Source organism: Diadema antillarum, unplaced genomic scaffold (genome assembly GCF_040938485.1).
Source record: "Diadema antillarum isolate AM-2024a unplaced genomic scaffold, OU_Dant_1.0 scf00000197, whole genome shotgun sequence".
Taxonomy (NCBI): domain Eukaryota; kingdom Metazoa; phylum Echinodermata; class Echinoidea; order Diadematoida; family Diadematidae; genus Diadema; species Diadema antillarum.
Window position 1 is genome coordinate 264,423 of NW_027271086.1, and position 14,739 is coordinate 279,161.

Consider the following 14,739-nt stretch of genomic DNA (forward strand, 5'->3'; position numbering starts at 1 on the left):
ATCGGGATGGATCCCGATGGAATCCCATTTTCTTTGCTCACTTTTCCACTAATAAAATGTTACTTTGTGAAAAAAAAAGTGTACATTTCCTCAACTCATCACTGACGTATGTTAAGGGTAAAATGATTCCCCCTTGAATTGACTTCTGAAAGAGGGAAGTCCAGTGTTCTTTTATTATGCCAGAAAAGTGAAAATATGTTGAATTTTCTTTATATTTTCTTTATATCATTGTACATACTGTTTGTATGTGATATCACAAGCTGTCTAGTAGACTAGTAGTACTAGAGTAAAATATCCCGTTTGCAGCAGTTTAAGCATTGTTAAGAGTTTTTCCAACTTGTAAACAAATCAGGCAAATTATTTTCAACCATTTCATATATCATAGACAAGATTATTCATTAACGCAATTGTTTTCATAAAAGAAATTTACCATTGACCAACGCAGTTTTCATGATTTACCAGGGCAAAACCCGGCACAATTTTCGCCGATAAGGGCGATATGCGACGTAGTATTTCTGCTTGCGGCACGATGTACAATACCTATACAATACGCGTGTGCTCTGCGATCTTTAGCTGAACGCCTTCACATGTCTCGCGAACATTGCGTAAGCACCAATTCCCATTGCGAAAGCACGTGAAAATAGCGGGCGCACATGCATTGGCCGCAAACAAGATCGCAATTCTGGCGGTGTTGTTGATGTCTTTCTCGTGTTTTTCTCATTTTTTTCGATGGTAACATCCACTTTCCGAAAAAAATGGCGGCCCACATCCGCTCGCGAAAGTTCTATTTTACGTGTTTATGTTTTCAAAATCCACAACATCGAGAAAACGACAAAAAATCAAGTTTCTTGGACCATTGTTTCTTAACTATTATGTTAAGAAGTAACGAAAATTCCATTTTGGATGCGATATGTTGTCATTTAGGTGAGAAAATTTCACTTTCATCAGAGATCGTGCCCATTTTATCGGTTGGTTTTTGTTGATTGCTAGTGTGTTAGTATATGTGTAGTGTGCATGTAACAGTGCAATGCAGTGTTTAGCGGTATAGTACCGTGTATGTTGTACCTGCCGCGAACGGCTGCACGGCCGCTTACTGACGCAGTTACTCTAGTGGTAGTCTCATCAAGCAGTGACTAAGCAGAAATTTCAGAAATTAATAACTCTTACACGGATTGTCCAATTTTCCTCAAACTCTTGCTGATGGGTTCTATTATTAATACTGCTGCATTAATTCAATTCACATGTCTGAAGGTGAACTTGTCCTTTAAAACTAGGATTCTTGTAGGAATGCTCATATATCAACAGATTAAGTTTCTAGTTTCATTGAAATCCGTCCACAACTTTTCGTGTTACTTTCAGGCATGAGACAGAGAAAAGTTGAAAAAAGAGGAGAAGAGTTTGCGAGGGAGCGTAGCGACCGAGCGGGGGGAGGGTGTGGGAGGGGGGTGTCCCCCCTCCCGCGGTGAGGACTTTTTGAAATTCAAGGTACGAAAAAACTCATTTTAATGCATTTTACAACTGAAATTTACTATTGTTATGAGGTACATTTTACAGAGAAACATTGTGATAATTGAACTCATAAATGACACTTGCAAAATCTAAAGGAAGGAATAGTATGCTTAACTGTTGAATACCTAGGACCTACTCAAATGTGAGGCCATAATAAATCACAGTAATGTACACCCAGGTGACGTCTTGCTGGATTCAGTTCATACAGGTACAAAAAAAAAAATCACAGCTTAGCATTGCCATTGTTGGCTGTCTTTACCTCAGTCCATTAACAGTTTACAGTGCGCAGACCAGGCAAAGTATTGCTGATCTTGTACTTGGTCCATGTATTCTAGTAGAGAATCATGTACCATGGTATGTAAGAGAGCTGAAAATGAATCATACATGCAGCTCAGCACTGTTGACCGTCTCTACGTCCATGCAACAGCTAACTTAGACTGCCTATTATACCTTACAGGAGGTACAAAAATTTGTAGACCCGGTTAAGTCCATAAACATTTTCTCATTGAAGAAAGAAATATTCTCACCGGTCCACAAAATCACGATGACAAATGTAACGTTAGGTCACGCCAACGTAATCAGCGGGATACAAAAGCAGCGCATCGCGTTGACCGAAAGATCGGTCTGTATCTGTCCGTCGGGGAATGTTCCGCGGAGACTGCGTCTGGCTTCACGGATCCCTACGGAGGTCTACGCATCGCGTAGACAGAAAGATCCGTCTGTCCGGAGGACTCTTTCATATTTTGCCATAACGCTGTCCTCCGTATACGGAGATCCGTGAAGCCAGACGCAGTCTCCGCGGAACATTCCCCGCCCGACGGACAGATACAGACCCATCTTTCGGTCAATGCATCGCGCTGAATGCTGCGGCAGCATGCATGCCGAAGCTCCTTGATAGTAATGATACACGTAATACGCAGTTACAGCCTCACGTGTGCCCGTGCATCATATCACACCACACTGCAAGCTACACTAGTATAGTAGCTACAACAAGTTGATCGACACGCACGTTTCACATCCATTTCACGCATGAAACATGCAACATCGCACAGCTGCCCGCTGACAAAATGCACTCATCACCATTCACACACGGCGAGATATGGTGGCTGCAAAAAAAAAAAAAAAGAAAAAGAGGAAAATCACGGAAATTTTCCCGACTGTGTATTTTCTAACCAGAATTTCAAAATCCGCGGAAATCCGCGGATCCGCGGAGAAATCTCATGCCTGTACTTTGAAAACAGACATATACAGGGCTGCCAACACTATGGAAACTAGTTGAGAGAGAGACTCCCATAGGCCAATGCTATAATTTAGGGGTCAAAATGAGTGAGATCAATAGAAATGCAAGCAAATGAAATGTTTTATAGAGAAAGGACCAAAATGAGTGAGTCTCACTCTCAATCAGTCAATGAACACTGATGAATGAGAGTTGGCAGCTCTGCATATAAAGACAAACAAATTAACAAAAACAACAACAAACAAACAAACAAAAACAACCCCGACAAAAGCGTGACCGTACCCCCTCCTTGGTTGGGCCTGGTGGAGGAAAATTTTTACCAAAATTTTAACTAAAATTAAAAAGCACAGTGCAGTCATTGTGAATCAAAGATACATTGTAACTAACACTTTTCACTATAGCTGGGACTATTATATAGTTCACACGCAATGTCGTTGTCTAGACTAGTAGTAGAGGCTCGCTTGGACATTAATACTTACCGACAGAAGTATGTATATGCCTCACCCTCTGAGTTTGGTCGCATTTCCTTGATGTTAAATGGAAATTCGAGCCATTTCGTTTCGGTCGAGTGAGTGTTCCTCGTAGAATTGACGAAAAGATATTGTTACGAAAACTCAGCAAAACTTGCCTCATGGGTGTCGCCATGTTGTTTCCACTAATTAGTCTTTATTCAGTCGTATTTATAGGCATACTTCTATTCAGGAAATTCTTTTTTTCTGGGCGTTGGGGGGGGGGGGATGGGAACAGGTTTCTAAATTTTAATGGTATTTTTCTTTCTTTTTTTAGATGATACAGATGAATGGTTTCATATCTATAAAATAATCTGATTCAGAATCTTTGTCATCTACCGAGTCAGCTGATGTAGTTTACAAACCGACAGATGGCGCTAGAGCTCTTGGAAACGCAGAGCTTGAAGGCTCAAGTGCTGTGGAAACGGTTCTACGGATATGCGGATGTAGAGATCAGTGATTGTTTGTGTAGGCCTATTGTTTGGGACAACAAAGTTCTGGGAAAGATCTTTACAAGTCAGAGGGTGTCCCCCCCTCCCACAGTAGGGAGAATTTTTGAAAATCTGTGTGTGAAAATGGCGTTTTCTTGCATCTAAAACACCACTATTTTTGGTATAGAGGTCATTGCCAAATTAAAAATTACAAGTTAAAAAAAAAGATAAGATTTTTTAAAAAATGGTCCCCGGATTTTATATATATATATATATGTAATTTTTTTTTTTTTGAGGGGGGGGGGGGGGTTGCAACCCCCCCCCCCCCCCCCCCCCCCTCTAGATCCGCTTCTGGCTTGCCTGACGCTGCTCTCGAACTCCTTCAAGACTAAAGTGTCACGCAAAGGTACTGATCAGCCAAGCAAATATAATAGTCGATTCCATGTACAGTGTATTGGAAATTCATAACAGAAAACATGAAGTTCCTCTTCGCCTCTTTCAACAAATGAAAATGAGAGAATGTATAGAAAGCTCAGAGGTGATGTCAAAATAATGGTCACGATCTTTATATATTGTCGAATATGTATTTTCTTTTGGGGGGGGTGGAGGGGGAATGGGAGAGGGGCTTTGTTTTTCATCAGCTTATGGGTTCATCTTAACTCATAGGAGTTGGACAATGAAGACAGGACCTATTTCTTTCCCGGTTTGTTTCTTTGCTGGTCCCCTGCTCAATTGCCTAAGTTATGTTTGATTGTTTGGTTTTTTCAGGTCTGTGATGCTGAGCATGCCACCACCCTGACAATGTGCAGAGAGGCATGCTCTATACCCTCTATACATTATTTTGCAGCCATCTGCTGGATCTCTTATTCTTCAAGATGTATTCAGATTTTGCAAGCACAGCGCACGTTCTTTTATTGTATAAAAATTGATAAGTAGATATCCTATAAGATATCATTACCGCGGCACCTCCTCACGACACGTGCATAGTAACTGTTCATACTTAATAGCTTCTGGGAGCTATGGCAAGAGGGATTAACTCATCGAGTATCATCCTATCAAGTAGAACGGCAAAATTTTTATTTTCATTTCATACGGTTGTCGTCCTTGCTGGGTTTTTTTTTTGTGCTATATCTTTTCGTACGGCATGTCTGTTTCCATTTTATTTCTCTTTCCGTTTTCATATTGTTCGTTTTATTTTGGTGGTTGTGATCGTCCTTTGCTCGAAAGAGCTTTGATTTCAAATTCTCTCCAAATTCCATGACATGTTTGCGTGTTTGTTTGTTGCTTTATGTTGAATCTCACAGCAAACACGAACATGACGAACACTATATTATGATAGCCTTAGCCAGGAAGTTGATATTAGTTTGGCATGCCCATTTCTTGCCCAGTTATAGGCCTACACGAAGAAAACAAGAAGAAGAAGAGGAGGAGTACATGTCGATAGATATAGGCCTATTTTGCACACTATTTAGAGTTATTAAAAAATGAATAAAATTGAATATTTGTCACTATATCCAAATATGAGGCCGGCACACCTGCGCTCACGAAAACCTTTTAAGCGGACTCAAACCAACAACTCACAATAATGAATAAACTCTTTATACAGGCAAAATAATAATAATAATAATAATAATAATAATAATAATAATAATAATAATAATAATAATAATAATAATAATAATAATAATAATAATAATAATAATAATAATAATAATAATAATAATAATAATAATAATAAGAAGAAGAAGAAGAAGAAGAAGAAGAAGAAGAAGAAGAAGAAACAAGGAAGCACCGTAAGATGATGTCACACTCTACTGGTATTTTTATTTCAATCTTCTTGTTTGTTTTGGTTTTTAATGACATGCATGTTTTATCAACTTGTGAATAATAACTTCATTTGGTACAGTGTACTGAGTATTTGTTAGTGGTTTTGTGTTTTAGATGTTAGTACACCGTTGCATTTATTTTCGTCAATCCACTCTCGCCAAAATAATATACGCCCTCACGTGTCTTCTCTGACGGTTGCATGCAAAACCCTCGATTTCGATTGCAGTCGTGTTGGCTTCGGCATGCAAGCACAACATCCACAGAGCAATGCTTACATAGCATATAGCGTGCATAGCCTGTGTATGTGCGATCGGGGGAGTCTATGCACACTAGTCCTTCTTGCATCCCGAAACAAAACAATACTAGTACACACACTGCACTAGCACTGCGCACTATCCACGCATCGTGCGTGCTATCAGGATCGGACAACGGCACGGACGAGGATAGCATAGCAGCAGTGTGTAAGTGTACGAAGACGTTCTATGCTAGTACCCGTATACGTATGCATGCTGCGACTACGGCGTTCAGCCGCTCGAAGGTACGGCATCGGGAGGTCGGGAAATTTGCTGCAGTCGTTATTCGCAGTTTTATTCAGTGCTAACATTATGGAAAAGAAACTGAACGTTATTTTTCCTCTTGAAAGTTAAGAGAACACACGACAGAACTGTCCATGGATAATTTCCCGGACATACTTTATCGTTTGGGCATCGCATTGACGCTTACGTCGGACGTGTAGCTGCAGCTATAACCCAGCGGCGAGCGAAGACAGTTGAAGGGGGAGAACATGGCGTCGGGAACAACAGGCCGTAAGCTCGTCGTGTTTGCGGCTTCAGCGCTGTGGCTATTACTTATTTTCTCTCGTATCGAAGCTGAGAAGACGAACCAGTCTACAGAACCACAGCAAACTGGCCCAGAAGGTCCCGAAAAAGAAGATACTGCAAACTCTAAGAAAAAGCTACCAGAATTTCCAAACGGAGTCATCAAGTTCAATAACCCAGATTTGTTGAAAGGATTGACGGGCAACGCTCGCCCACCGGCCGCTAACAAGCGGCAAAGCTATGCCGTTGTTGAAGCCGAGTTTAGGTCTGGAGTAACGACGAGTCTCATAAGCGAAGCACAAACTTTGGCCAAGAAATTTTCTCAAATTGTTGAAGAGGAACTGGGATACACTTCTATGCAGGTAATTTTTTTTTTCGTGATTTTCTAGAGTTTCTAAGTGTATAAAAATGTCGGCGATAAAACTGAATAAACCATGATCTAACTGAGTCATTCACATCGATATAGCCAGGCCAACCACCCGACTACTACTCCTACCACTACCACTAACCAGGTCCCTAATAATACTACTAGCCTCTACATTCCATGACTGGACGTCTTGTGCTTGGATTTGGAATGTTTGTGTATTGTACAATTCAATTGATGCCGATGTGAAGAAAAAGGATAAATTTCACAAACCGAATCTGTTGTGTTGACAGTAGTTGTGGAGTTGTTGAATCTGTTGACTGTGTTGTTGTGGAGTTGTTGTTTTTGAAATTTTGATGATACTGATACTTCCTCATGTGCAGAAATACAGAACTTGAACATCTCAATTTACTGTAGTGTGGCCATCAGTAGATCATGAATTTATATGCTTTGCTGCCTTTGAATATTAACACTCAAATCTATTTTAGTATTTAGTGTTTGTCCACTGCAGTATCATGCCATGTAACCATGGTAACATATTGACAATTGTATAGCAGGGCTTGACATTAGCGATGGTCCGGTGGTCCAATGGCTCAGACAAGTAGTAAAAATCTTTTGGTGACCCAATCAGGCACTTTGGATTCAAAATGGATTATCATGTTTGCATTTATTTGGGGCCATTACATTTCTTTTTTGGGCCACCAAATTGTCAGATTTGAAGATTTTAGTGCCATAATGGTCCAAATAGGCCATCAGAGGAAAAAAACAAAACAAAAACAAGTTAGTGTTTACCATCGAGTTGTGCTATAGAAAAATGAAGAGAACAAAAAAAATAATGAAAAGCGTACTAAACCTCAATCTGAAATTATCAGTGAGCTTTTGAAAAGGATAGCCAAAGGCAAACCCAACCAGGTACAAATTGTATCTATCATAGGCTCAAATGATCTTATTTTGATCATAGCAGCTCAAATGGAAGAGTGAGATCTGAACAGAAAGTGAAATTTGATGGAATTATTGAAACAAAAGGATGAAGAATAATCTGTCATCTACAATCCATTCTTATGTAATTTGCCTTATTTCCCACCAAGTTTTTAATGATTATGCAAGATAATGCATAAAGACAGAACTGAACTGAACGTACATGTAATGATCTTTAAACGCTTACTTTCATTGGTGGTGGAGGAAACAAACGGTCTAGCTTCGAGAAGAAAACATTGATCCATAGTTTGTGACTTTCTACTTTACGTCAAGAGGGGATTTTAATGCAAAAACACAGGTTTTAGATAAAGAAGTCAATAAACCATGGAGTAAAAAAATAAAGAGTATGTTTGTCATTGTTCTGGTATATTGAGGAGCAACCAAACAGATATGAGTATGGTCAGCAGAAATAAAACTTGTTTTCCTCACTCTTTACTGTGTGAGTGTCTGTCATGTAAGTTGCATGCAAGAGAGACCCACAAAATGCAAATCTTTCTGAGTGGAATAGAGAAGAGGGAGAAAGAAAGAAGGATTTCATGCCAGGCATCTTGGTCTAGGGGTAACTGAGTCCAGCCTTGGCCTTGTAATGGGGTCACCTCTGGAGGGGTAAAGCAAGCTTTTGACAGGGAGAGTAGATCTGGCAGTAGGGGGAGAGATTTTAAATCCCTGTTGCAGGTCATATTGGTACTGTAATGGGATTAGAGAACTGGATTGAATTTTTGGCTGCAGTCCTCCCCTCAACCTGGTCGGGATTACAGCGACATGTTTGTGCCTGAGCAGTTGAAGCAGATTGTTATTAGACGGGAGCAACTGTGTGTGCATATCCTAATTTTTTCTTTTGGAATAATTTGTGTGTGTGTGTGTGTGTGTGTGTGTGTGTGTGTGTGTGTGTGTGTATGTTCCATCAGAACTTCATAATCACGCTTCTCTATTTAGGGCTTATAGTATGATGCTTTGAGAGATGAGAATTAGACATTGTGTGTGAGGGAATGTATTTTTCATATCTGAATTTCTTATTCAGGTTCATAATTTGACAGCAATAAGTTTAGAATTAAGAAAAGAAGCAGGTTTGCGACGCAGGTCTTTCACAATGACATTTTCTAGTGTCTGCTGTCGTGAGTGAAAGTAGGATGACCTATTGAAAAGACACTATTAAGATAGCAAACAAATCTCATCAGGTCTACATATTTCTATCTGAATCAGCTGATCTCAAGTTGGCCTTGAGATGGCAAAACAATGTATTGTCAAAAATGTAGGAAAGTTGACTTTACTCACATATGTACAGTCAACCTTGCCTATGAAAAGTTGAATCTGTTTGGACTACGAGAAATACATGTAGCTTCGACTTAACCTTGTAAAGGCATAATTTACCATCTGCAGATGAAATAAAAACCCAGCATTAATGCTTCAAAATACTTCCAAAATGTGAGTTAGGGATAGAAACAACTACAAGTGTAATGTAGAAATTTGAATCATTTTTGTATGTTAAATACACAAAATGTGAATAATGAAAATTTTTCCAGACTAATCCATCTACAGTTATGGTTTGTTTATAAAATAGTGATATTTCCTTATATTTTAGGTTCTATTGCAAAATTCTTAGATGGTAGGATGTTTTGTGATACAATTGACCAATACAAGTGCATCAAATGTGATACATGTATCTTGAACATTTTTAAAATCACTGCTCCCAAAGGTAGACAGGACCTTTAAGAGAAAATTTGACTTAGTAATGAAGGATTAAAATCAGTAGGATATAAAGAGAAGAGGACTTGAAAAGACCTTTAACTTTAGACGATTATTCGACTTACATTGTATGCGAGGTCGACTTGAGTAAGGTTGACTGTATTTCAATTTGTGATCTAATCTAATAAAATCTAATCTAATCTAATCTAATCTAATCTAATCTAAGAGTGATCTAATCTGAGCTGTAAATGTGTTTCAAAACAGCTTTGCATTTATCAACTCTACACAAACATGTTTCTGGCTCAAACTCATTTGTGATCACACTTTTGTTGCCATTTTAGAGGCTTGTTTCTAACCCCATAGGCCTATAATCAAAACAGCATTGTGTTTATCAACTGCCCAAAACTCCATGCAAGTGTTGTTTGGAAACCTTAACTCTCCAACAGAAGTGAGTTGATACAGTACAATGCACCCAACGTGACCCAAGAACAACTGGAATGGACAATGTGCTTGGTAGAAGATTGGTGCAACTCTACTTTTAGTCAGCTAGCAAGAGAGTAATGTTATGAGACATGCTTTGATATGATATTAGCGATCTGAAAGTAGACCAGGCTGCCATAGCAGCTGGGAATATTTACTCCTGGGTTGAGTGTACAGGCCAGGTATGAATGTTTTGAAAAGAGAGAATGTTGAGATGTGAGTTTTCTTCAGTGTTTCTTCAAAGAGAGAATGTTGCCAAGTCCAGGGGATGATACACCTGATGCAGGTGGCCCAACTGTACATTGTACAATGTATGTACAGTGTATGTACTTCACTGCTTGTGGGGAAATTGTGAGCTGCCACCATGTCCTGGAACTACAACTCACAGAATGATGTCAGGGGTGTCTGGAACCAAGTGATAGTCAGGACAATTTCTTTTTTTCTTTGTGATCAGTATTAAAATGCATGATGTATGATGCAAACACTCAATATCCTTCAAATTCTGGATCCGCTTTACTCTGAAGTCTGGGCAAGAGAGACTAGCGCATAGAGTGTAAAATGCAATCTGCGTGAACAATGGCAGTCTTTGCGAGATACCGGTGAATGGGACTCCTTTTGGAGCTAGGGAACAACAAAGCACCTTGGCTTCCCCCCTTTTCTGGGTGTATTAAACACCATTCATTGGGCCGTGATCGCCTGCCACAAGCCATTAAGTTTCGGGATTAAAGAGGTGGAGGGGAGGCATGTGCATACGGACAGGGAATATGACTTGTACCTATGCCAGTGCCACCCAGAAAGAAGCCCATTAAAGGTCTGATGATGGGTTCTTGGTGTGACCTCACCTGTTTTGCAATGTACAGGTGTATTGTCCAATACTGGGTTAATGCGGGAGATGAAGATGGTATCTTCTTGCTCATTAACTCTAATTTGTTGAGAAAAAGTGTTTGTTTATGCCACTGAAATGATGCTGAACTAAAGATACATAAAGTTGTTATGTGATAGGCAGTGAGGTAAAATTAGAAGCCCTTTTATAAGACTGTATAAAACATATGATCTACAATGAAATTGGGGTACACCATGTATTTCCTCAATACAAATAATTGCATATTGTTGAGTACAGTGTAATCTCAAACATAACACAGGTGCACAGGTGCTGGAAGATGAATTATCCCTTTATGCCCAATTTATCACTTTTTATTGGAACACTTATTTTGTTGTTTCTCGTAATCGGCTCAATTATTGTGACTTTAAAGGGTGTATTTATTTATCTTTTTCTTGTGGGCTGTGATAAACCTGTGTAGATTTACACTGTATGTTTGCAAAATTTCATTTGTCAGCGTATTAGTACTCTTTCAAGTTTGCTCAGTGACATATTAAATGTGTTGTGACATATTTGCTCACATGGTGTAAAATATCCATTTTCCCCTCAAATTGATGCAGGGCGGGGATTATGTTCTGCTCGGTGTAGCAGAACAAAACTCATCCCATTTTCTGCATCATTTGGTAGGCTAGTGTAAGTGTCCTTTCCTTTCTTCTGATATAGAAAATTATAAAGCAGTTTCTCTTTTCTTTTATTTTCCATTCCCCATTTTTGATTGTGTGTGTGTGTGTGTGTGTGTGTATGTGTGTGTGAATGTGTGTGAAGGGGGGGGGGGATTATATATTTTTGTTTGGAATATATATTTGTTTTTTATAATTCGTGTACTTTATGCCTAAACAGGTATTGGGGCCTACTCAAAGCAGCCATGGGATTCATTATGACATGTCTCACATTTGAGTCTTTTATACAAGCTTTATTATACAAAAAAAAAGTATTTTACCTCCAAAACATTTACCAGTTATGACGCGTACATTTGGGTAAGATTCTGATACCCTACAAGTAAGTTATCTATCACCAGTATGGTAATGTAAAGTTCTAATGCCGTGAAGGTATTCAATTACATGTACATTAAATTGATGTATGAAATGTACAACCTGTAGGCCTATGCATGAAGTGATATCACAATGATCAACATGACCAAAAAAGGTCCGTTTTTGGTCATGTTTTCTAATCAATGAGTCACTGGTGTCAGACAAATAATGATATCCTTCTTGCAGTACTTTATTCTTTTTTTCACCCTTCATTTATTCAAAAGACTGTTTTTCTTTCAAGGCCCATACAATGTATATCCAAAATTCTTACATGTACATTTGCAATGTCTGTCTTACACAAGTTCTTTTTAAGAAGTTAAATCTCAGTGAAGAGTGTTAAATGTTTCATAACATGATTCATAAAACTCATGTGGGGCAACTCCGATTGTCAGGGATTATAATGCATATTTTTAGAAAGAAAATGTGTTTTTCCTGTCTTATTGATTGTGATAGGAGGAGTTGGCCCACGTTTGCACTGCACTTTTAATAAGTCAAAGCTACCCCTTCAGAAAGAAGTACAGGTGAACCGGCGCAACACTATGGATACTTTTGTTGATATGTGTCGGGGGAAAAAAATATGCTGTAAACTTTGCTCTTTTGAGATTGACAGCATTGTATTGATTGGGGTTGGGATGTAGGTAGGTGCCTACCCTTTGCTAATGCCTTTGTAAAACATTTATTTCTATGGATGTCGAGGTGCTCTATCTTTCTATTGACATCATATTGAGTATCTGTGAAGTCATGGCATTCAGATGTGTGATGATTAAAAAAAAATGTTAGAGCATTCAGACTCACTGCTGTGTCACAACAATTGTTCAAAGTGCGTTCAGACTGTATGCCCTGCTTTTGAACGAATACTGTAAAACATAATAGTTTCGCAGCATGAAATGATGGCAAATTGGAGCCGACAGCATTTTTCACGGCATGAAATTTTCGCGAGTTATCTCTAACATTCAATGCGTGTAGTATAGTCAAGAACTTTCACATGCATTTTACTTTTGCAAATCTTGGCTCTCGCAAAATTTGCGAAATTAAAATGCATGCGAACATTCCTTGTTTTACAGTAGCCTGTATGTACATACATTTGTAGCAATGGAAGTTAATGTGTACAAAATGAATGATGACTCTCAATCGTGCAGTATGAATGTTGGTAACGCTTTGCTGCGTTGATGAAGTCTTCATACCAATTTTAGATTTTAAAGGTTGGTAGGGTCAGCTATGGACATGCTGTGCACAGGCTATGCTCAGATACAGGCATCAATGTTTGACTGTTTGGACAGTAGTATATAGTGCATGATCTTTGCATTTATCAAATCTATCCTATGCAAGTCAATCGAAGATAAGAATGTTTCAGCACGAACACATTCAGACTTTAAACATCTTAAACTGAATTGTTTCCACATTCACACTGAATTGAAATTAGTACTTTTAAGTGGGGGGGGGGGGGCAATCTCATACAACACACTCACAACAACAACAACAACACACACATACGAATATGGGCCTACATGTATAGAAGAGAAAAGACAAGCTCAGGAATGCTTCGTAGGCCACTCAAACATCAGAGTTTACAAGTCTTCATCCCTCTTGATGAGTCAAGAAGAATTCTTGTCAGGAGGTGTCCTTACAACCACTCAGAGAGGGATATTTCTCTTGTTCCCCGGCCACTTAACTTAACGTGAGTGAGTCCGAGCAGCCAGCGTGCCCACAAAATTATGACTAGTCTTGGACAATGCAATGGGCTGTTTGCACAAAAAGAGCAACTCTCCTCAACAGCACTGGCCTTCTCCTCGCAGTGACCTCGTTAAAGCTCGGTTTTATCACTCCGGGCAGAGCCATTAGAGACTTGGCAAACAGGGGTTTATGGCAGAAAAAATAAAAAGGAAGAAAAAGAAGAAGAATGAAAATAGAAAAAAGGGAGAAATAGGCAGGAAAAATATATGCGAGCAGGACCTGTTTTTGATAGTTTGGTGGAGGAATACCTTTGAAGGAATAAAGATTTTTTTTTTCTCAAGGTTTTTTTGTTAAGTTATCAGGTGTACATCTCAGCTGCATCAATGGAATGCCCCCCTCTCTTTCCAACCCTTCTTATGTATTGAGCAGTTGCACACAGTTATTATGCGGTCAATTCTACTGATGGAATAACATATCCCCAGGGAAGGATCATGTTTGAATGAGGGAAACAACTTACTTATATAATTTCTAATATGATTTTATTTTAAAGGGGCATTCTGGACAATTTTCATAATTTCACATAATGTAGTACATAAACTGACAGATTCATGTATAGACTTGTGGATAGATAGACTTTATAGTCCTCTGAGAAACCAATACTCTTAAAAAACTTTTCCACAAATTACACTGAACAATGTTGATGACATAGGAGACTAAAAAATGTACAAGGTAGCAGTGTAATTGCATTACAATAGAACCTTAGACCACTTGCTTCTAGTTCACCTGTGTATAATCTATGCATGCCTCCTTCTTTTGTTTTGCTTCCGCGAGCCCCAACTCATGCATTCTTATGGTGAGGCTGCCATGTCATTACCCTTGTTCAAATTGCAATTTGTTATAACTGAAAACATTCTTATTCCTCATAAAATCCCAATCAATATAAATTCTGAAACTCTATAGGGCCTACTCAGTACCTATTGTAAAATAGGCATAGTTCATTAATAACTGCTGTTGTTGAAACTTTTTTACTTGCAGAATTGTTTTTGGGTGTGCTGTAAAAGTGACAATTTTCATATAATTATAAAGCATGGTCCTACATTGTAGTCAAGTGAAATGAATTAGGCCTGCGGCTATACATGTGTTGACAGTTTCTTTGACTGGGCATAGGCCCTACATTTCTACAAGTACATTGTATTAAAACAGTACAAATTTATGCAGACCAGATATTGTAGAGAATATTGCTGCTAATATACCTTCATTTTAAAGGGCATTTTTTTTTAAATTTTGATGTGACATGCACAAAGAACTTCATGCA

The 14,739-nt window shown here is 38.8% G+C and overlaps 1 protein-coding gene across 1 annotated transcript in view; it reads left to right on the forward strand.

Moving 5' to 3' along the window:
- The first annotated feature begins 6,110 nt into the window (after positions 1–6,110).
- LOC139723709 (VWFA and cache domain-containing protein 1-like) overlaps positions 6,111–14,739 on the forward strand; it is an 88,661-nt gene continuing 80,032 nt past the window's right edge. The window contains exon 1 of the mRNA XM_071634931.1: positions 6,111–6,693. Within this exon, the coding sequence (XP_071491032.1) occupies positions 6,298–6,693 (396 nt within the window). The 5' untranslated portion in view covers positions 6,111–6,297. The remainder of the gene's footprint in view (positions 6,694–14,739) is intronic.